This window comes from Lissotriton helveticus, chromosome 11 (assembly GCF_964261635.1).
Source record: "Lissotriton helveticus chromosome 11, aLisHel1.1, whole genome shotgun sequence".
Taxonomy (NCBI): Eukaryota; Metazoa; Chordata; class Amphibia; order Caudata; family Salamandridae; genus Lissotriton; species Lissotriton helveticus.
In genome coordinates, this window is record NC_136072.1 from 31612208 (window position 1) to 31634463 (window position 22256).

General features: G+C 40.1%; 1 protein-coding gene and 1 long non-coding RNA gene across 2 annotated transcripts in view; both read left to right on the forward strand.

The window, feature by feature from the left end:
- The first annotated feature begins 3 nt into the window (after window positions 1–3).
- LOC144792798 (uncharacterized) lies at window positions 4–10592 on the forward strand. Its single transcript, XR_013602619.1, has 4 exons — window positions 4–122; window positions 240–359; window positions 478–594; window positions 10475–10592. It is a non-coding gene; the product is annotated as an uncharacterized LOC144792798 (long non-coding RNA).
- A 1336-nt stretch (window positions 10593–11928) lies between these two features.
- Window positions 11929–22256, forward strand: part of LOC144792127 (uncharacterized) — a 69548-nt gene continuing 59220 nt past the window's right edge. Inside the window, exons 1-9 of the mRNA XM_078667001.1 lie at window positions 11929–11977; window positions 12933–13052; window positions 13171–13287; window positions 13406–13522; window positions 13641–13757; window positions 13876–13992; window positions 14108–14224; window positions 19509–19682; window positions 20602–20675. Coding sequence (XP_078523127.1) covers window positions 11929–11977; window positions 12933–13052; window positions 13171–13287; window positions 13406–13522; window positions 13641–13757; window positions 13876–13992; window positions 14108–14224; window positions 19509–19682; window positions 20602–20675 — 1002 coding nt within the window. The remainder of the gene's footprint in view (window positions 11978–12932; window positions 13053–13170; window positions 13288–13405; window positions 13523–13640; window positions 13758–13875; window positions 13993–14107; window positions 14225–19508; window positions 19683–20601; window positions 20676–22256) is intronic.

Sequence of the window (22256 nt, forward strand, 5' to 3'; positions counted from 1 at the left end):
TTTAGGCAACGGGACATTTTGCAGTGATGTAAATGAGTGTTTCACCAGCCCATGCCACAAAAATGCGACCTGCGCTAACACCGATGGAAGTTACACTTGCACTTGTAATACCGGATTCCAAGGTAACTCAAGTGAGGTTCTACTCAAATACTCTGAAAGTCATGTTACACTGCATACACAGGATACATACAATGACTGGTATATAGCACTCTCCTGAATGTTTTATGGATCCTTTTTAGGTAATGGAACATCTTGCAGTGATGTAGATGAGTGTGTGGTGAACAGCACATGCCACAAATACGCGACCTGCAACAACACTATTGGAAGTTACACATGCACCTGTAACTCAGGATACCAAGGTAACTCAAGCGAGGGTCTTCTTAAATATTCTATAAGTTATGTCACATTTAATCCGCAGGATACACACAATGAAAAGTATATACCCACTCCCCTGAATACTTTATATCTTCCCTTTAGGTAACGGGACATTTTGCAGTGATGTAAATGAGTGTTTGAGCAACCCATGCCACAAAAATGCTACCTGCGCTAACACCGTTGGAAGTTACACTTGCACTTGTAATACCGGATTCCAAGGTAACTCAAGCACGGTTCTTAAATGCTCTGTAACTCACGTAACCAGTCACCCACATATTACGTTTAGAAACGCATATATGTCCACTCCTCTGATTGCTTTGTTGACCTTCTTTAGTTAATGGGACATCTTGCATTGACATAGATGAGTGCTTGAAGAGCCCATGCCATAAGGATGCGACTTGTACTAACTCTATTGGAAGTTACTCTTGCACCTGTAACTCTGGATACCAAGTTAAGCCCAATGCAGTTGCCCTCCTCCTTTACTCATATTTTGCCCTCTCACTTTTGAAGAGGTTCTTCTTCAGGAGCCTCAGGCCTAGTCAAGACCATCTCCTGATGATCAAGGCATCAATTAATTTGATTCCAGCTCCTTGTAAGCATATTGCTCTTGGCACTACTTTTAAAAGGTGATATTCTGTGGCAAATGATTAAGACAGACATTCTCACATCTGTTCTTTGCTGCAGGTGAAAATTATTTGTGGACCACCCAGTGTGACTAGAAAAGTAATAGTAAACACAATGGGACGGATTCACAAATAGTTTTCTATAGCTAATGGCTTACTCCTGCATTAAAGGAGTAAGAGACAGATGTAAAATTTTTGCCTTCGCATATGAGCCGATTGGCAGAATCAGACTATTTACAAACCCAAAAATGCCTTTTCCTATGTACAAAGCTGAAATTGCGACTTGAGAAGCTGTTATCGCAATTTGAGTTTGCAAATCAGTATTTGAAAGGGGCGTGTTTGGGGCATTGCTTACTTATACAGATTTGCATTGGTATGTACAAATGTTTTGCGAAATATGGTCACACAACTTTTGCATTTTACCACCAACGTGGAGTTGGTGGTAACTCATTCGCAAATAGGAAGGGGTCCTAAAGGGAACCCTTCCCCCTAAAGATTGGGTGAATAAACATTTTTTAATAGCAGGTAGTGCATCCCGCTGTCATTTAAGGAAAATGGCTGCATTTAAAAAAAGAATTATATATATATATATATATATACATATACATATATAGATGTGTGTGTGTGTGTGTATGTGTGTGTATATATATATATATATATATATATATATATATATATATATATATATATATACATTTGTCACAGCTCCCTTGCGAAGGAACAGATTGGGTCGCACTCCACGGGTTGTTTTTTGCAATTTTTTTTATTTTCTCATTACATTCCACAGGCAGATATTACGATCTACGCGTTTCGGTATTTCAAATACCTTGCTCACGATCAACCGTTCACTTGACTCCCTCCCTGATATACTTGCATTGCATTGTATACATTACATCACTTCCTGTTAGGGGTTTGCCAGTGCCTCATAGCTTTATGGGATATGTAGTTTTTTGATGAATTTTACTAACTTGTTAGACTTACTCCCTATTTGCCCATTATTATGCAATTTTCACATCACAATAATTATGATCCAAGATATACAGACACGTTAATAATGAGAGGATCCCTCTGGTGGGACTCGTTAGTTAATAAGCAGTTACGATATTTTCTACTAATAATTTCTCCAGTGGGATGACTTTACTTTTGTCATTATGTTTGTGATTTGACAGTTTCAATACAAAAAGCAGTGACTTAGGTATCATTGAGTAATCTAAATTAGATTATTATTGCCCCTTAGTGGGACTACCTTCTTGTCACAGATGTTTCACCCTATCGTTTTTTTCTAGTCCACAACATAGCGTTAAGGTCCCATTTATTGAACTCAGACATTGGTAACATTTTCATTCTCACCATTTTACATTTTACGTGTCATACCCAGTCATGATACTGTGAATATATATTGGGCAACAAACAATTTATCACAGCGAAACTCTCACAAATGTATATATAACTCTTCTGACTGGTTCAACCCATAGGGTGTTAGGGTTCGTAGGTTTAGGATATGGCGGGATTCCTTTTGTCTCAGGAGCCTTTCTCTGTCTCCCCCTCTTTCTTTCTTGGGGACACTTTCTAGACCAAAGAATTTTAGTTGGCTCCAGTCACTTCGATGATGTAGTTCCATGTGTTTAGCTATTGCATTAGCCTTGTCTTTATGAATAGTCGCACGAACGTGCTCAAGGATGCGTTTTTTTAGTTCGCACACTGTGCTGCCCACATACCTCATGGGGCATGGACATTTGACGACATACACAACATGTGTTGTTTTGCAGGTGATCAGTTCCTTTATCTCCCAGTTTTTTTTGTTCGACATTTGCACTTGTTTGGTCGGTTTGGCAATCTGACACGCCTTGCAGGCATAGCATTTCACAAACCCCGTTGTTTTTAGCCACTCATCTTTTTTTGTTGTTTTTTTAAAGTGGCTATGAATAAGATGATCTTTGAGGTTCTTTGCTCTTCTGTAGGTGATCGTCGGGTGTGATCCCATAATGTCTTTCACTGTTTCATCCAATTGAAGAATTTTCCAATTGCGTTTGAGAATGTTTGCAATTCTTTTGCTTTCATTTGAAAAGTTCATTATCATGCGTATTGGTTCTGATTCCTCTGTTGGTTTTTTGGATTTTCTTTGAAGACATTCCTCTCTGCTCTTTTGATCCGTTCTTTCCCAGCATTTTTTCACTATGCCGTTGTTATATTTGCGTTTTTTGAATCTCTCCGAGGTTGCAGTGCTATGTTTTTCCCATTCATCCTTTTCGCTGCAAATCCTGCGGATTCTCAAGAATTCCCCGTACGGGATACTGCTGATCAGGGATTGCTGGTGGAAGCTGGTTGCTTCTAGTGTGGCATTGGTGGCAGTACATTTACGATGCAATGTTGTGTGTATTTGACGCTCTCGTATGTAGATCTCTGTGTCCAGAAATACAATCCCCTCATTGCTCATTACATAGCTGAACTTGAGGTTTGGTATGCTGTTATTCATGATGTCGAAGTATTTCTGAAATTCTTCTTTGCTGCCATCCCAAATGATGAGTAAGTCATCTATATATCGGGTCCAGCTTATTACTTTGTTCAGTGATGTTTCGTTGCTGTTACTCCAAGCAATTTCCTTCTCCCACCATCCCATCGCTAAACAGGCATAGCTGGGACTGAAGGAAAATCCCATCGCCGTCCCGCTGTTTTGGCAGTATAGTTCATCCCCAAACATAAAGATGTTTCTTGTCACTTGAGAAACCCCATGGCAAGACACATACTACTTGGTATTCATGGACGTCATTTCCCTCTATACCAACATAGGGAATGACATGGGTCTGACAGCCTGCAACTACTTCCTAAAGGAAAGGAAAATGGATTTTGCAAATCACAACCAAATGATCTTGGACATGATCCAGATCTGCCTGACAAGAAACATCTTTATGTTTGGGGATGAACTATACTGCCAAAACAGCGGGACGGCGATGGGATTTTCCTTCAGTCCCAGCTATGCCTGTTTAGCGATGGGATGGTGGGAGAAGGAAATTGCTTGGAGTAACAGCAACGAAACATCACTGAACAAAGTAATAAGCTGGACCCGATATATAGATGACTTACTCATCATTTGGGATGGCAGCAAAGAAGAATTTCAGAAATACTTCGACATCATGAATAACAGCATACCAAACCTCAAGTTCAGCTATGTAATGAGCAATGAGAGGATTGTATTTCTGGACACAGAGATCTACATACGAGAGCGTCAAATACACACAACATTGCATCGTAAATGTACTGCCACCAATGCCACACTAGAAGCAACCAGCTTCCACCAGCAATCCCTGATCAGCAGTATCCCGTACGGGGAATTCTTGAGAATCCGCAGGATTTGCAGCGAAAAGGATGAATGGGAAAAACATAGCACTGCAACCTCGGAGAGATTCAAAAAACGCAAATATAACAACGGCATAGTGAAAAAATGCTGGGAAAGAACGGATCAAAAGAGCAGAGAGGAATGTCTTCAAAGAAAATCCAAAAAACCAACAGAGGAATCAGAACCAATACGCATGATAATGAACTTTTCAAATGAAAGCAAAAGAATTGCAAACATTCTCAAACGCAATTGGAAAATTCTTCAATTGGATGAAACAGTGAAAGACATTATGGGATCACACCCGACGATCACCTACAGAAGAGCAAAGAACCTCAAAGATCATCTTATTCATAGCCACTTTAAAAAAACAACAAAAAAAGATGAGTGGCTAAAAACAACGGGGTTTGTGAAATGCTATGCCTGCAAGGCGTGTCAGATTGCCAAACCGACCAAACAAGTGCAAATGTCGAACAAAAAAAACTGGGAGATAAAGGAACTGATCACCTGCAAAACAACACATGTTGTGTATGTCGTCGAATGTCCATGCCCCATGAGGTATGTGGGCAGCACAGTGTGCGAACTAAAAAAACGCATCCTTGAGCACGTTCGTGCGACTATTCATAAAGACAAGGCTAATGCAATAGCTAAACACATGGAACTACATCATCGAAGTGACTGGAGCCAACTAAAATTCTTTGGTCTAGAAAGTGTCCCCAAGAAAGAAAGAGGGGGAGACAGAGAAAGGCTCCTGAGACATAAGGAATCCCGCCATATCCTAAACCTACGAACCCTAACACCCTATGGGTTGAACCAGTCAGAAGAGTTATATATACATTTGTGAGAGTTTCGCTGTGATAAATTGTTTGTTGCCCAATATATATTCACAGTATCATGACTGGGTATGACACGTAAAATGTAAAATGGTGAGAATGAAAATGTTACCAATGTCTGAGTTCAATAAATGGGACCTTAACGCTATGTTGTGGACTAGAAAAAACCATAGGGTGAAACATCTGTGACAAGAAGGTAGTCCCACTAAGGGGCAATAATAATCTAATTTAGATTACTCAATGATACCTAAGTCACTGCTTTTTGTATTGAAACTGTCAAATCACAAACATAATGACAAAAGTAAAGTCATCCCACTGGAGAAATTATTAGTAGAAAATATCGTAACTGCTTATTAACTAACGAGTCCCACCAGAGGGATCCTCTCATTATTAACGTGTCTGTATATCTTGGATCATAATTATTGTGATGTGAAAATTGCATAATAATGGGCAAATAGGGAGTAAGTCTAACAAGTTAGTAAAATTCATCAAAAAACTACATATCCCATAAAGCTATGAGGCACTGGCAAACCCCTAACAGGAAGTGATGTAATGTATACAATGCAATGCAAGTATATCAGGGAGGGGGAGTCAAGTGAACGGTTGATCGTGAGCAAGGTATTTGAAATACCGAAACGCGTAGATCGTAATATCTGCCTGTGGAATGTAATGAGAAAATAAAAAAAATTGCAAAAAACAACCCGTGGAGTGCGACCCAATCTGTTCCTTCGCGAGGGAGCTGTGACAAATGGATTAGCAGCGTGGTTCAGCTGCAGGGCGCCGCACTCGCTTTGAGCGCTGTCTGAGTGGCTAAAGGAACCAGCAATGGAAAATATATATATACATATATATATATAATATTTAAAAGCAATTTAAAAGCAATCACAGACATGGATGTGATTTTTGAGATGCCTAATGGGTCAAAAACTAAGACTTACCTCATTAAGATTCATGAGGTAGATCTATTTGCAACCTAGGAATAGTAAAAAGTGTAAAACACACTTTAGCACATTACCGTTTGTGCTTACCAAATAGTGAATCAGAAAAATCCCATGTTTAGTAATCGTAAATACTAATGTTAGCCCATCTGGCCCCAAGTCAGAAGCATTACAAGAGTAAGTCCAATCACAATCTTCATGTAGTGTATAATCCATAATGTGTTGGTATGTATTCAAATGAGGTCCATCTCTCCTTTTGTGATTGGGTCCTATTTCATTCAGCTCCACTTTCCTGCAGGTTTGTCTGTTTCTATACATTGTGAAACTGGGCTGATTCCTTACAACTTACAGAGAGGCCCCACCTCCAGGTAGAAGTGTTTGTTACCAGAACTTGGAGGCACTTTTGCCATGTTTCTAGGGTTCCGGTGGGATGTAGACTCCATATCCTAATCCAGGCTAGTCCCTGCTTTGGAGGATGATACTGGGGTTCTATCCCACCTGTAAGTATCATCTGGCACAGATGTTCTGTACTAAAGGGCAAAAATGTGTCTGCTTCAGGTAAAATGCAGTAGTTTTTGCCCTTTTTACCGGGCTACCTGCTGAAGAAGCAATTGCCAGCTCCCAACTATCATATAACTTTTGACTACAGTCCCAACCTTGGAAGCTAGCATGCAGCTCTTTCTATTTTCCATAATAAATCCCATATGACTCTCTTTAGACAACTAACATCAGCTTCCGATTTTGTATCTAGTTTCCCATAACCACAATCCGTCTCTGAAGGAAGACCCAAGTGGCTCGTCCCATGAATCTTCCCATGATCGGCTCATTCTGAGCCGAAGGGATTAATTCTGCCTATCAGAATGACATATCTGTTTCTGTGTGTAGTTCCTCGCCCCAAAACGAAGAAGATGTACAACCGCTCCTTCCCTGGTCATGAAGGTCTTTCCTCCATGCAAATATTGGTGGTGAAGAAAGGAAGGGGGCCTGCAGGGCCTCATGCCTTGTGGATGCACACAGGGGGGCACAACATGTGCCTCCCTGTGGTCATGCACAGAGGTTCCAGCACAGCATGGAGCTTTCAGTCCATGCCATGCTGGAACTTCCTTTGATGTTCCCAGTGTGGTATCTATTTTATAGGTACTGCTGTGGGAAAGGCAAAGGAAATACAGCCAAGGACAAAGAAAGTCCCGCCTCTGCCCGGTCAAACTTTTAATCGGACACTTAGTGGGTCCTTTCCACTGGGCAACCAAGAGGCCAAGAAAGGGTTGCCTTACGGGGGCTATGGACTTTGGAATAGTGTAAATTTGATTCCAGCTCCAGTGGGTGTATCAGAAGGGAAGGTGTTGGACTTAATATCCAACACCAGTGCACCACTGTGTTCCCTAAAGCTAGTCATTTTACCAAATTGTGTGGTAAAGGAACACATCATAATGTCGCAGTCAGGGTAGGGACTGCATTGTAAAAGCAGGTCGTGGTTAAGACTGCGTGGTTAAGGATGTTTCCCACTGAGGATGTGACATTAGAATGCCACATTTATGCCTGACACCAGCGAGTGGATTGGGGTGCCTCCTGGACACTTCATACACAATGGGGTGAAGGTTCCAGGGGCTTTTCTACCCAATTCTGCAGTAGTTCTTGTTTGGCTTACTGTAAACATGCCCACAATGACAAGGCCAGGGCAAATTCAAGTTGTTGGAAGTTTTCAGGCACACTAAACTTGGGCTCCGAGGTCTGTGGGTGTGTAGGGGAGTGCACTATGGTAATCACCAGTTTACCTCCCATTTGTCAAACTGAACTTAAACAGTTAAAATAAGTTGTTCTCAATATAGTGATGTCAGTCTAATTCAGCCGGCCCGCATGCCTCTATTCTGTCACCAGTACAGTTTAATGTTTATCTGCTTCCATTTTGAGTGTTCTTCAGGATACTTTATTATCAATCTGCTGATAACATCCAGATCTCTTTTAAGATTTCATCCCTGAATGACATTTCACCCAGGATAATGTTCAAAGATGAATGTCCAATTATCACCTAGAACACAACCCACCAAGATGGCGTTTTTGTGCAGCGACCTGAATCACTCCAACTAGCCTGTCCAGCTGCAGATCAACTCCTTCACCCTCCTGGATTGTAAACCATCTATTATGGATAGCACAAAAGGTCTAGTTGTCACCCCTGACAACAGACCTAACCTACAGAGACAACTCTCTGCTATGGCCAAGAGCAAAAGTCTGCACCTTGGGTTGTGTTGGGGTTTCTGGTGGTTTATTCCTGAAAAAAACATGTTCTTTCTAGATTTGATTATTGAAATCTGCTTCACACCAGTCTACCAAGCATTCTTCTAACCCCACTTAGAGCTGTGCTGCATGCGGCAGCTTGTTTCACTTCTCGATTCAAGAAATTTGACAGAATATTCCTGTTCTTCTAACACCACAATGCCTTCCAGTTGATGCATAAGCACAATTTAAGACAGACTGCATCACCCACAAAGCTCTACATATATCTGCATCCTCTTATTTGTCTGAGAATTAAAAAATCTCTGGCAGGCACCGAGGTTTGCGAAATGTAGAATTCAACAAGCTTTATCACTTGTTTTCAACTTTAATAAAAAGAGACTAAAAACCTACTGTTCCACTCACATCACACATCTTGATTGCACCCTTTGACTGTTCATAGTTCTTCCCATTGTCCTATGACTATTTTCCTTCTGTTTTCTCTATCTTTTGTGTTATTTTGTTCTGCCTCTGTTAGCACTGTTTGTTGATTTTTACCCCAGTGGCATGTTTAATGAGTTTGTTTATTAATATGTGGAATTTAGTTTTGATTCTTTGTGAAATGCTCTAATGCCATTGGGCCAGATTTGTGCCTCAGAAAACTGCATAAATAATAAATGAACAATTTAACTAAAACTTTCTACTATGCTTGAGCTGCTGTCAAATGATAACTGCTTGATTGTCTTCATATGACACATACACTGCACTGTGATGTTACTGCCCATCCCTGAAATACCCATTGAATGTTGTAACATTATCGACTCGAAACACAATTGACCCATATGTCTATCGTAACAATGATACCGACTCCTGAAGTGTCATCAAGGTAGGTATGGGTATATTATAATAAAAACTGCCATAAGAACATTTCAGAGTCTATGGGGCCGATTAGGATTGCGGTTTTTCCGCATCCTCCGGGCCGGCGGAAGTGTCCGCCGGCTTGGAGGATGCGGAAAAACCGCTGTGGAGCCTACAAAGACCCCCCCGCCAGATTAGGATGACTGCGGGGTCAGGAAGACCGTCCGAAGCTTTTCTGCCGCGGTCGCCTTCCGACCGTGGCGGAAAAGCTTCTACATGGCTGGCGGTGTCTATCAGACACCGCCAGGCATATTAGGATGGTGGGAAAGACATGCTTTTCCGCGGCGGCTTTTCTGCCGTGGAAAAGCATACAGACTTTCATTTCGGGGGCCCGTTGTGGGCCCCCTGGGTGAAGGGGGGTGGGGGGTGCACATGGGGGGTACTTATGGTACCCCCCAGCATTCTCGTGCACAAAGCAGCAGGCACTGCGCGGTGCCTGCTGCTTTGTGCATGCAAATGCGATGCATGCATTTTTAACCTTGCGGCGGGTGCAGCTTGAAGCTGCACCCGCCACAATGTTAAAGATAGAGGATGTGACCGCCACCCTGGCGGTCACATCCTAATCTGCTCGGAGGGAACGCCGCAGCCCCTGCGGACGTTCCCTCCTCCTCATGGGTCGCGGACGGACTCAAGTCCGTCCGCGATCCTAATCGGGCCCTATATTAGGGTTTTCTGACAAAATATTGGAAACAAAAATATCATATCGACAGAATATCATGTCAAAAACATGGAGGACCAAAATATCGAGAAGGTAATTGCAAATAGGTAAGTATCAATTTACTGTTCTTAACTCCACATCTAAGTACCGTATGTATATATATATATATTATATATATATATATATATATATATATATATATATATATATATATATATATATAGTCAAGGTACATATATGTGGGGTTATATACAGTAAAACTTTGCTTGCCTATAGAAATCTACCTTCACAATATCTTTGTACTTGATATTTTCAACACAATATTTTGTCCACTCAATACTTTTTTCTCTAATACTTATTAGGGTGAGGCTACGTTTGTGAATTGATATTTTGACGTCAAAGGTGAGGTTTGACACTCCTTCAACTCTCCATTCTTTGAGTGCTATTTCCTCCTCTGTCCTAGTGTCACATTCTACTTCCTCATGATAGGATATATGTGTGCTGCTTGAATGCTGCATGCAGATAGAGAATGCTCCAACAGGGATTGAAACCAATGAATAGTTTGCATCTTTTTTTTGTCTCAGGCAATGGAACCTTCTGTGATCTAGATGAGTGTATCGGAAGCCCCTGCTCATCAAATGCAACATGCGCAAACACCATCGGAAGCTTCACATGCACCTGCAAACCTGGATTTACTGGTAAATATTGGTTTCAATTATCTTCCAATCCGTCCTCTTCAGGTCTACACATGAATTAGTGCTGCATGTTCTTCTCTCATCCTTTGAGCAAAATGTCCAGTTGATGCAAATGAGGGGTCATTGGAAATTGGTGTAACTAGTACCATTCTGTAAGACTTATGGTACTACTGCCCCAAGTAGAGGTGAAGGGGCTACTGAGTATCTGACAGTTGAAGTAATGCCATGATCACCATAGGTCCATTAGTAGAAGGACCCCTGTTCCATAGTGGTGGTCCTCTCATTCTGTACTGAGCTAGGTGGGTGTCTCCTATATAAAAGGAGATCAATTTTCTTAAAAAGAACAAAACAAGAAAATAAGTGCAGATGCAAAACCTCTTTTCTTAAGTGGCCATCCCAGTAATTATTTTCCTTGGCTCTTTTCATTTTTCAAAACAATTCTGTAATTCTTCTCCAAGCTCTCCTGTGGAATTGTAATGACAATTGACACATACTTGTTGTTGCTTAATATGATCTCGACAAAGGCCAAGGACTGGATAAGGAAGCATGTCATAAGAACACTGGGGCATATTATCAAGGGGGTTTATCTCCGCTTTTTTGTCTTTAAAAGCCAAGAAAGCAGAGATAAAATGATCTTCCTATTACCTAGCTGTCGCTAACACCAGTTAGCGACAGCTAGTAGGAGATAGCCACCATCTTGGGCACCGCTTTGCATGTCAGAGATATTTATCACTAATGACATGCAAAGTGGGCGTGCCAAGATGTTAGCGACTGGAAACAGTCGCTAACATCGCTATCTCCTATTACCAACTTTTGGAGATATTCGCACTAAGCGCGAATATCTCCAAAAGCTAACACCTGCCCTGAGCAGTTCTTAGCCATGTTATCCAATGGTAGGTGGATAACATGGCTAAGAGCATTAGCTCGGTAATGCATGAATATCGCTGACTTTTCAGCGATATTCATGCATTTCGGCCGATTTTTATCGCTTAGGAGATAAACCTTGATAATAGCAAGGTTCCTAAGCGATAAAAATCGCCGCATCTTGGCGATAAAAATATTGCCGCTAAACCAACATAGCGATAATTATCGCTAGTTGTTGGTAATATGCCCCACTGTTCCCACATGGTGACATACATTATCAAGGTCCATATGAAGTAAATGAGAAGCCATTTGGAGTTTGGTGGAACCACTTCCTTCAGTCTTAACTCCAGAGCTCTCAGTTGTGCTGTCAAGAACACACATCTACTTTCTTTTTGTATATTTATTTGATAGTTTGGTTTATATCCAACTCTGTTTGCAGTATGCGCAAGGCATGAGGCATAAGTTACATGAAAACAAAAATGCAGGAACACATCTGGAAAAAGAAAGTGACTGAGAAAATCTACACATGTACTGTATAACATGAAGTAAAATGTTTGGAAGGTAACTTTGAAATCAAAAATTACCAAAGGCAATTATATAGTAATTAGCTTTAAAAACCCACACTTTGTGAGCTCCCTGATGTTGTTCCTAGAACATCAACTAAACCAGTGTTTTCTTCCTTTATCAAGGGTTACAGCACACATGCTCAAGTAACCTTGGATAGCTAGGTCACTCAGGCATGGGTCTTACATATTGAGTATGGCATGTTGCACTACATCCACAGTACACACATAGGGGCAGATTTATGAGGCCCTTGCGCCACGTTTACGCCGCTGTTGCGTCACGCAAGGCGGCGTAAACGTGGCGCATCCCTACGAACAATTTACAACGTGACGCATCTAGGCAGATGCGTCACGTTGTAAAGCCCTGCGCCACATGTGGGCGTTCCGGCGCAGGGTGGGCGTTCCGGGGCAGGTGGGCCTCGCAAAAGTGGCTGAGTGAAATCTATAAGATTTCACTCAGTCACTTTCAGGCCAATGCTGCGTCAAAAGCCTGCGCCTGCTTGAAGCAGGCGTAGGTCTTGATGCAGCATTGGTCAGATAGGGCACCCCCGAGCCTTGCTGGAGCTGTGTCGCGCTTGCGACTCAACTCCAGCAATGCACCGCCTTTACGGCACAGATGCGTCACGCATCTGTGCCGTTTTTGCCCCATGGTGCGCCGCATTGTAAATGCGGCGCACCATGGGTGGCGGAGCTGTGGCGCACTGTGGCGCACATTAACTGGCGCATCCCTGGGGATGCGCCAGTTAACATAAATCTGCCCCATAGGGTCTTATTTACAAGCCCCCTGCGCCAACGGTTCATCTCTTTTAATATGGGAAAAAGTGACGTACTGGCTGCGCAAGGGGCTTGTAAATAAGCCCCACAGTGATTAGCCTAACGCCACTTCTCTGGTCTCTGAATACTTTGTTCCATCTTTTTAGGTAATGGGACATCTTGCAGTGATGTAGATGAGTGTGTGGTGAACAGCGCATGCCACAAATACGCGACCTGCAACAACACTATTGGAAGTTACACATGCACCTGTAACTCAGGATACCAAGGTAACTCAAGCGAGGGTCTTCTTAAATAATCTATAAGTTATGTCACATTTAATCCACAGGATACATACACTGACTAGTATATACCCACTCCCTCGAATACTTTATTGCTTCCCTTTAGGTAACGGGACGTTTTGCAGTGATGTAAATGAGTGTTTGACCAGCCCATGCCACAAAAATGCAACCTGCGCTAACACCGATGGAAGTTACACTTGCACCTGTAACCCTGGATTCCAAGGTAACTCAAAAGAGGTTCTACTCAAATACTCTGAAAGTCATGTTACACTCCATACACAGGATACATACAATGAATGGTATATAGCCACTCTCCTGAATGTTTTATGGATCCTCTTTAGGTAATGGAACATTTTGCAGTGATATAAATGAGTGTTTGACCAGCCCCTGCCACATAAATGCCACCTGCAACAACACTATTGGAAGTTACACATGCACCTGTAACTCAGGATACCAAGGTAACTCAAGCGAGGGTCTTCTTAAATATTCTATACGTTATGTCACATTCAATCTGCAGGATACATACAATGACTAGTATATACCCACTCCCCTGAATACTTTATTTCTTCCCTTTAGGTAACGGGACATTTTGCAGTGATGTAAATGAGTGTTTGACCAGCCCATGCCACAAAAATGCTTCCTGCGCTAACACCGATGGAAGTTACACTTGCACTTGTAATACCGGATTCCAAGGTAACTCAAGTGAGGTTCTACTCAAATACTCTGAAAGTCATGTTACACTCCATACACAGGATACATACAATGACTGGTATATAACCACTCTCCTGAATGTTTTATTGACCCTCTTTAGGTAATGGAACATCTTGCAGTGATGTAGATGAGTGTTTGAGCCGCCCATGCCACATAAATGCCACATGCTCTAACACCGTTGGAAGTTACACTTGCACTTGTAATACCGGATTCCAAGGTAACTCAATCATGTTTCTTAAATGCTCTGTAACTCACGCAACACATCACCCACATCTTACGTTTAGAAACTCACATATGTCCACTCCTCTGATTGCTTTGTTGACCTTCTTTAGGAAATGGGACATCTTGCATTGACATAGATGAGTGCTTGAAGAGCCCATGCCATAAGGATGCGACTTGTACTAACTCCATTGGAAGTTACTCTTGCACCTGTAACTCTGGATACCAAGGTAAGCCCAATGCACTTCTCCTCCTCCTTTACTCATACTTTGCCCTCTCACTATTGAAGAGGTTCTTGTTCAGGAGTCGTAGGCCTACTCAAGACCATCTCCTGATGATCAAGACAACAATTAATTTGACTCCAGCTCTTTGTAAGCATATTGGGCCCGATTCACAGAACTAACTTGAGACAAAATCCTAAACTTACTACTTTTGGTATTCACAGAAGTTAGGATTTTGTCTTAAAACAGACTTAAGACAAAATCCTAACCTATGTCTGTCTTAAGTCTGTTTTAAGACAGACTTAAGTTAGGATTTTGTCTTAAGTCTGTCTTAAGTCTGTCTTAAGTCTGTCTTAAGACAAACTTAAGGCAAAATTCTAACTTCTGTGAATACCAAAAGTAGTAAGTTTAGGATTTTGTCTTAAGTTAGTTCTGTGAATGATCCCCATTGCTCTTGGCACTACTTTTAAAAGGTGATCTCCGTTGCAAATTATTAAGACAGACATTCACACATCTGCTGTTTGCTGCAGGTGGAAATGACTTGTGGACCACCCAGTGTGACTAGAAAAGTAATTGTAAACACAATGGGACGGATTCACAGAGAGTTTTCTATAGCTAATGGCTTACTCCTGGATTGAAGTATAAGAGACAGATATAACATTTTTGCCTTCGCAAATGAGCTGATTCGCAGAATCAGGCTGTTTAGAACCCAAAAATGCCTTTGCCTATGTACAAATCTGAAATTGCGACTTGATAAGCTGTTACCGAATCGCAATTTGAGTTTGCGATTCAGTATTTCAAAGGGGCTTGTTTGGGGTATTGCTTCCTAATGCCGATTTGTATTGGTATGTACAAATGTTTTGTGACCGAAATATGGTCACAAAAGTTTTGCATTTAACCACCAACTTGGGGTCCTCAAGGGAACCCTTCCCCCTAGAGATTGGGTGAATTATTTTTTTTAATAGCAGTCAGTGGATCCCGTTTTCCTTTAAGGAAAATGGGCTGCATTTAAAAAAATTATATATATACATATATAGATGTGTGTGAGTGTGTGTGTATATAAATATATATATATATACACATATATATATATATATATATATATATATACACAGATATATACATATATATATATATATATGTATATATATATATACACACACACACATATATATATATATATATATATATATATATATATATATATATATATATATATATATATATATATATATATATATATATATATATATATATATATATATATATATATATATATATATATATATATATAGATTACCTACTGGTGGTCGCCAGTAGGTAGTTATAGTTAGGACCTAGTTTCCATAGGAATCCGCAACATTCTATTGAGAATAACTTTGGCGCCGGTGGACGAATCTTTGCGAATTTCTCAAAGAAGATGGCCTGCTCCGCTCCGCTCCTTCCCTGACAGTTTGGGGGGGATTCGTCAAGTGGGGGCTGAGATAAAAGGGGGTCCCGAAACGCGTTTTCCCCATGTTATTTTCCATAGGACGTTTAGACACGGCTACAGCTCGAACGGCTGAATGGATTTATAAGAAATTTGGTAGAAAGGTAGAGTCCGGCTCGCAGATTACGCTTTTCTTTGAATGGTGTAAATCTGTTAGGAGTTGCTGAGAAAATTAACTTTGAAAAAATATATATTGAGCTACTTTGGGCTATATATATGTTAGAGCCCAAATGTAGCCCAATGTAGCCCAATGTAGCCCAATGTAACCCAATGTAGCCCAAAGATGGCCACCAGAGACAAAAAAACAAATGTAGCCCAAATATCAGCCACATGTAGCCCAACTATAGCCCAATGACAGAATGTCCCAGAGTGTTCTAAAGAACAACTAGAGCGCTAACAGTCTTACTTATGACAAAAGTATGGCACACCTGAAGTCATCTTGATTGGAATAAAGTGTTAACACTTAAACACTTAAAACATTTAATTTGCAAAGGAACAAAATGAGGGGGTTAATTTTGCCATAGAAATTATGATTAGTGCTGAAGAAAGAAAAATTAGGGCACATTTTGAGTGACTTCTCAAATCCTCTTATATTTCATTAAAAAATTCTGATATGCAGTCTCCCAAGATGGCCACCAGAGACAAAAGAGCCCAAATATCAGTCAGATGTAGCCCAACTATAGCCCAATGACAGAATGTCCCAGAGTGTTCTAAAGAACAACTAGAACGCTAACAGTCTTACTTATGACAAAAGTATGGCACACCTGAAGTCATCTTGATTGGAATAAAGTGGTAACACTTAATACATTTAATTTGAAAAGGAACAAAATGAGGGGTTTCATTTTGCTATAGAAATTTTATATATATATATATATATATTCACTGAAAAAACCATAGGTTTTAAACACGTTATAGTTAGGAAGTAGCATTTAAAAAACCTATGAAATTCACTGAAAAAACCATAGATTTTACACACTTTATAGTTAGGAAATAGCATTTACAAAACCTATGAAATTCACTGAAAAAACCATAGGTTTGACACCAGTTATAGTTAGCTGGAAATTTTACTAGCATAAAACCAATGAAATTCCCACGTTATAGTTAGTTGGACTTACTATAACTTGCGCGTGCAATGCACTGCTGATGACGTCACATATTACATCACTCATGACATGGTCAGTGACATCAGTCATGACATCACTGATGACACCATCCTTGTGACAGAGTGACAGACCTCTTTTCACTGTAATGTAACCCTTGAAACACATATTCAAAAATAAAAAATAAAATTTTCAAAAAAATGGAGATACCCATACCAGTTACAACAACCAATTCAATAATTCCACCATCTATATACACATCCACTCATTGATCAACAGTTCTATATAGTCACTCGTACATATACTCACTCATGATATGTAGTGATACTCCTATACATCCTGTTACACACCGACAGTCATCCAAAAGATAGTCTCCACATATTCACACATGCAAATAAACTATTGAACATCCATTTATTTGCATATACAGCTATACACACACAACCACCTTACTTCTATGGAAACTTACACATACTTACTCTCTTAAACAATCAGTTATAGAAACACATACTGATCTAAACAGGAACTCTTACAATCTCTTTCTCTCACATATACTCACTTATATACATCAATATTCACATATATTAGATTAAAACATATGTAGTTACTGATAAAGACACTAGTGAGGCAGTCATTCACTCACTAACACACACATATACACACTCTTCCACCCATACAGTTCTGCACATATGCTGTCTTCAAAACACATACAAAGAGAGAGTCAGTCATTCATGCTATGTGTTAAGTAATACCCCCACCAAACCATACAAACACTCATACTGATACTAACAAAAACATCTAATAACCCATATACATACACATGTAGCTACTCACCAACCCATGCAACCACTTATACACAAAGTGTAACACTAATACATATATTTAAATATGTAAACATTACTCTCTAATATATGTATTCACTAAGATACACTTAATAAACCAGTTAACCAATCAATTAAAAAAAAAACATCCAAGTAATCACTTATTTAAACATTTATTCTTCCATCAACTTTTACATATACATATATAACACATATTTATTTTTTTAAAAGACACACATTCACTGGATAGTGTCATCAGTGATGTCATGACTGATGTCACTGACCATGTCATGAGTGATGTAATATGTGACGTCATCAGCAGTGCATTGCACGCGCAAGTTATAGTGAGTCCAACTAACTATAACATGGGAATTTCATTGGTTTATGCGAGTAAAATTTCCAGCTAACTATAACTGGTGTCAAACCTATGGTTTTTTCAGTGAATTTCATAGGTTTTGTAAATGCTATTTCCTAACTATAACGTGTGTAAAACCTATGGTTTTTTCAGTGAATATAGATATAGATAGATAGATATAATATTTAAAAACAATGTAAAAGCAATTACAGACATGGATGTGATTTTTGAGATTCGTAATGGGTCAAAGACTTATCTCATTAATATTCATGAGGTAGATCTATTTGCAACCTAGGAATAGCAAAAGTGTAAAGCACATTTTAGCACATTAGCGTTTGTGCTTACCAAGTAGTGAATCACAAAAATCCGCTGTTTAGTAATCGTAAATACTAATGTTAGTCCATCTGGCCCCAAGTCAGAAGTATTACAAGAGTAAATCCAATCTCAATCTTCATGTAGTGTATAATCCATGATGTGTTGGTATGTATTCAATTCTTTGTAATTTATAGGGCACACCATACTTTGAGTACAGGACAAATATTTGGGTTAATGTAAATAGACCACTACCTGCCCTTAAAAAATTAAACAAAAACGTTTAATTTTTTTTCTTTTTAAATGCATCCCGTTTTTCTTTAAGGAAAACGGGCTGCATTTAAAAAAAACGGCTTAAATTAAAAGCAGTCCCAGACATGGTGGTCTGCTGAGCCCAGCAGGCCAGCATACCTGGGAGGGCCTGTTGTTCCCAATGGGCTCACAAATTGCAAGAGGCTCATTAATTTTAATGACCATCCGATTTGCGACCCCATTGGGATCGCAAACAGTGTTAAACACACTGTTGTACATGGCAAATTGTACCTCTCAAATTGTGACTTGAAAAAGAGTCACAATTTGCAAGGCGCAGTTTTGCTGGTCGTACATCTGGCCCCTGATTTCTGGAATTTATAATCCTTTACAGTATCTCCATGCACTAATCAGCCTATTAAAAATTATTCACCATGAAATAAGGAATAACTGCACTCACCTGTTTATTCAATACTAAATTCCCCAAGAGAATATTAATTCCAGGTGGATTCATTCTTTCTTTTATAAGCAGGTGGTACGTGAGAGCCTTTGGGGATTTCGTGGTAGAAAGAGGCGGTTCGGAAAGGTGGCAGAGGGGGGAGGATGGGGCTTGACAATCGGAGCATTAAGTCATATCTCTTTGCCTTATAAAAGACTCGGGAAGAAGCAGGAAACTGAGACTTGCAGTCCAAGCTAAAAGTGATTTTTCAGTAGAATTTTCTAGAGGGTAAAATGGGGTTCAGTGTTACTGCATCTGGGAAATCAGGTTGCAGGAATATACGGTCACATATAGTGGGGAAGAGCGGTATCACATCGGGTGGTGGGTGGTATCACTCTGCTCAACTTGTAATTGGGCCCAAAGTCACTGTGTTTATTGACAAACTGCAATAGGCAGAATTCTATTTTGGTTTCAAATAGATATTTGTGTTTTGATTGAATGTCATTTATCACATACTTAATTTTGAAGGAAATGGAATAATCTGCTGCGCTATCACTTGTGACCCCTTGAACTACTGTTTCAATGGTGGAACCTGCACTCGGACCGGCTCTGATTGTGTTCAGATTTGCACATGTGTCCCTGGTTATGAGGGCACACGGTGTACGTCGTCCAGTTCCATCTTTCTGCCGGTGCCTGTAAAAGGTAAGTCTACAACACAAAACTCAATAATCTACTTCCCATCAATATAATGCGCAGTAGAACATTTCACAAGAATGTTTTACTTTGTCTCTTTTTATTACTACATTTCACATCAAAATAATTCACACAAATGGCTTTTTTGTCTATTTCTAAAACTACACTTCACAGCAGATATCACAAGAACTTCTTTCTTTGTCTATTTCTTAAACTACACTAAGCTGTATCATATTTCACAAAAACTTCTTCCTTTTTCTCTTTGTACTACTACAAGTCCCACAAGAAAGACGATTTTACAAGAGTGTCTTCCTTTGTCTCTTTCTACAGCTATGTTTTACATCAGTAGATTTCACATGAATGTTTCCCCTTATCTCTTTCTATTGCTACAATTAAGACCATAGGATTTCACTCAAATGTCTTCCTTTGTTTCTACTACTACACTTGACAACAGAAGATTTCACAAGAACATCTTCCTTTGTTTCGTTCTACTACTACAAGTCACACAAGAAGATTTCACAAGAACATCTTCCTTTGTCTCTTTCTAAAACTACAAGTTACACTAGAAGTTTTCACAAGAACATCTTCCTTTGTTTCGTTCTACTACTACAAGTCACACAAGAAGATTTCACAAGAACATCTTCCTTTGTCTCTTTCTACGACTACAAGTCACACAAGAAGTTTTCAAAGAATGTCTTCCTTTGTCTCTTTCTATTAATATGTTTCATACCAGCAGATTTCACAAGAATGTCCCTTTCTACTACGACATTTAAAGTCAGATTCAACAAGAATATCATCCTTTGTCTAATTCTATTGCTACAATTAAGCCCATAAGATTTCACAACAATGTCTCCCTTTCTCTCTTTCAACTATTAAATTTCACACTAGAACATTTCTCAAACATGTTTCCCTTTGTCCCTTTCTACAGATCCACCTAAGCGGACTGTCAATCTTCAGCTGAAGTCAGCTTCAAATTTCAGTGATGTGGATGCAGATGCAAAGGTTTGCTACTTTAAGTCTTGCTCTCTGAATGTATTTATTTTATTTCTTATCCCTCCAGCACCAAAATCTACTAGTACATTTGACAATACCTTTCTGGGTACAGAGATAACCACTATGAAATTAAACCCATTCATAACAGGAAGCTTTAGGGAGTGAATCTGTCTTCAACGGGAAACTTGTTCCTTCATTCAGGTATAAACGGAAGAGGCGGACTTGTATTTGTTCCTGAAAGACAGGAGCCTGGATTTAGTTCTGGAAAGGTGTTCTAGAAGGCTAAGGAGAAAGTTTTGTTAGGGCATGGTTAGTCTGGATTGGGGGTGTTTCCACAAAAAATCAAACTGTGTGCAAATGTTGTGCAATAATGGTGTGAATTATACGATTACAAGTGATTTTGTCTCTGACAGTCGGTTCCTGACCCACATCCGGAGATGTTTTAAGGCATGGGCAAAGTGGGGTCTTGCCCAGGGCCTCAGCCTTTGAGGGGGCCCCCTGATGGAGCTGGCTTTGTTCTGCAGAGTCTTGTCATGATGAGCTTGAATAATTCTTAAACAGATTGTTTTAAATACCATTTTCCTTTAATTTATCATAAATGTGGGTGGTATGTAAGAGTCTATGACAGACATTTTGCAGAGAAATGTTTATTATTTTATGTTTAATGCAACATGCATAGAACTGCATTTTTGTAGATCACGCATGATCTCACATATCAGAAATGGGAGGGTGTCACAGAGATTATTTGAGTAATATTAGTGAGCTGCTGCTGCTGCTGTGTTAAAATATTGAAAACACACATCACTATCTCTGAATATTAGATGTAAACACATTTCGAGTTTGGAGGCGCGTGCCTGTTCACTGTCAGTGACCTGGCCAAAGAGGGTATAAAAGAGCTGAAATTGGATCATAAATTCAAATATGTCCTGAACAGGGGGCACCCAAACATGTTTGGCCCAGGGCCCACAAAATCCATTTAGTTGTCCCACCCACATCAGAGTACAGATTGACTGATGACAACAAACCTGGGGCCTCATTTATGAGAAATGACGCATCGCTGCGTTAAAGCAGCGATGCGTCACTTCTCAGTGCGCACTCCTTGCGACATTCCTGATGCGTCATATTTAATGTATGACGCATCATGTCGCAAGGAGTTACAGATACGTCAGTATTTCTAACGTATCTGTATGGCGCAAAAGTGACGCATTGCTGGAGTATGTCACAAAAGTGACGCAACTCCAGCAATGCATCCTTTCACATGGGGCAAGCCCCATGTGAAAGGGCCTGCGTCAGTCTTACGCCTGCTGTGCGGCAGGCGCAAGATTTTGACGCAACGGCATCCTAAAAGTGACGCAGTGAAATCTCATATATTTCACTGCGCCAATTTTACAACCCTTCCTTGCGTCAATACGCCCCCCTTGCATACATTATACCTGGTGCAGGTATAATGTGGCGCAGGGATTTACAAAGTGACGCATCTACCTAGATGCGTCACTTTGTAAATTTGGCGCAACAAGGTGCATTTTTTACGCCACTGTTGCGTCACAAAAATTGACGCACCGGCGGCGTAAAAGTGACGCACATCCTCAT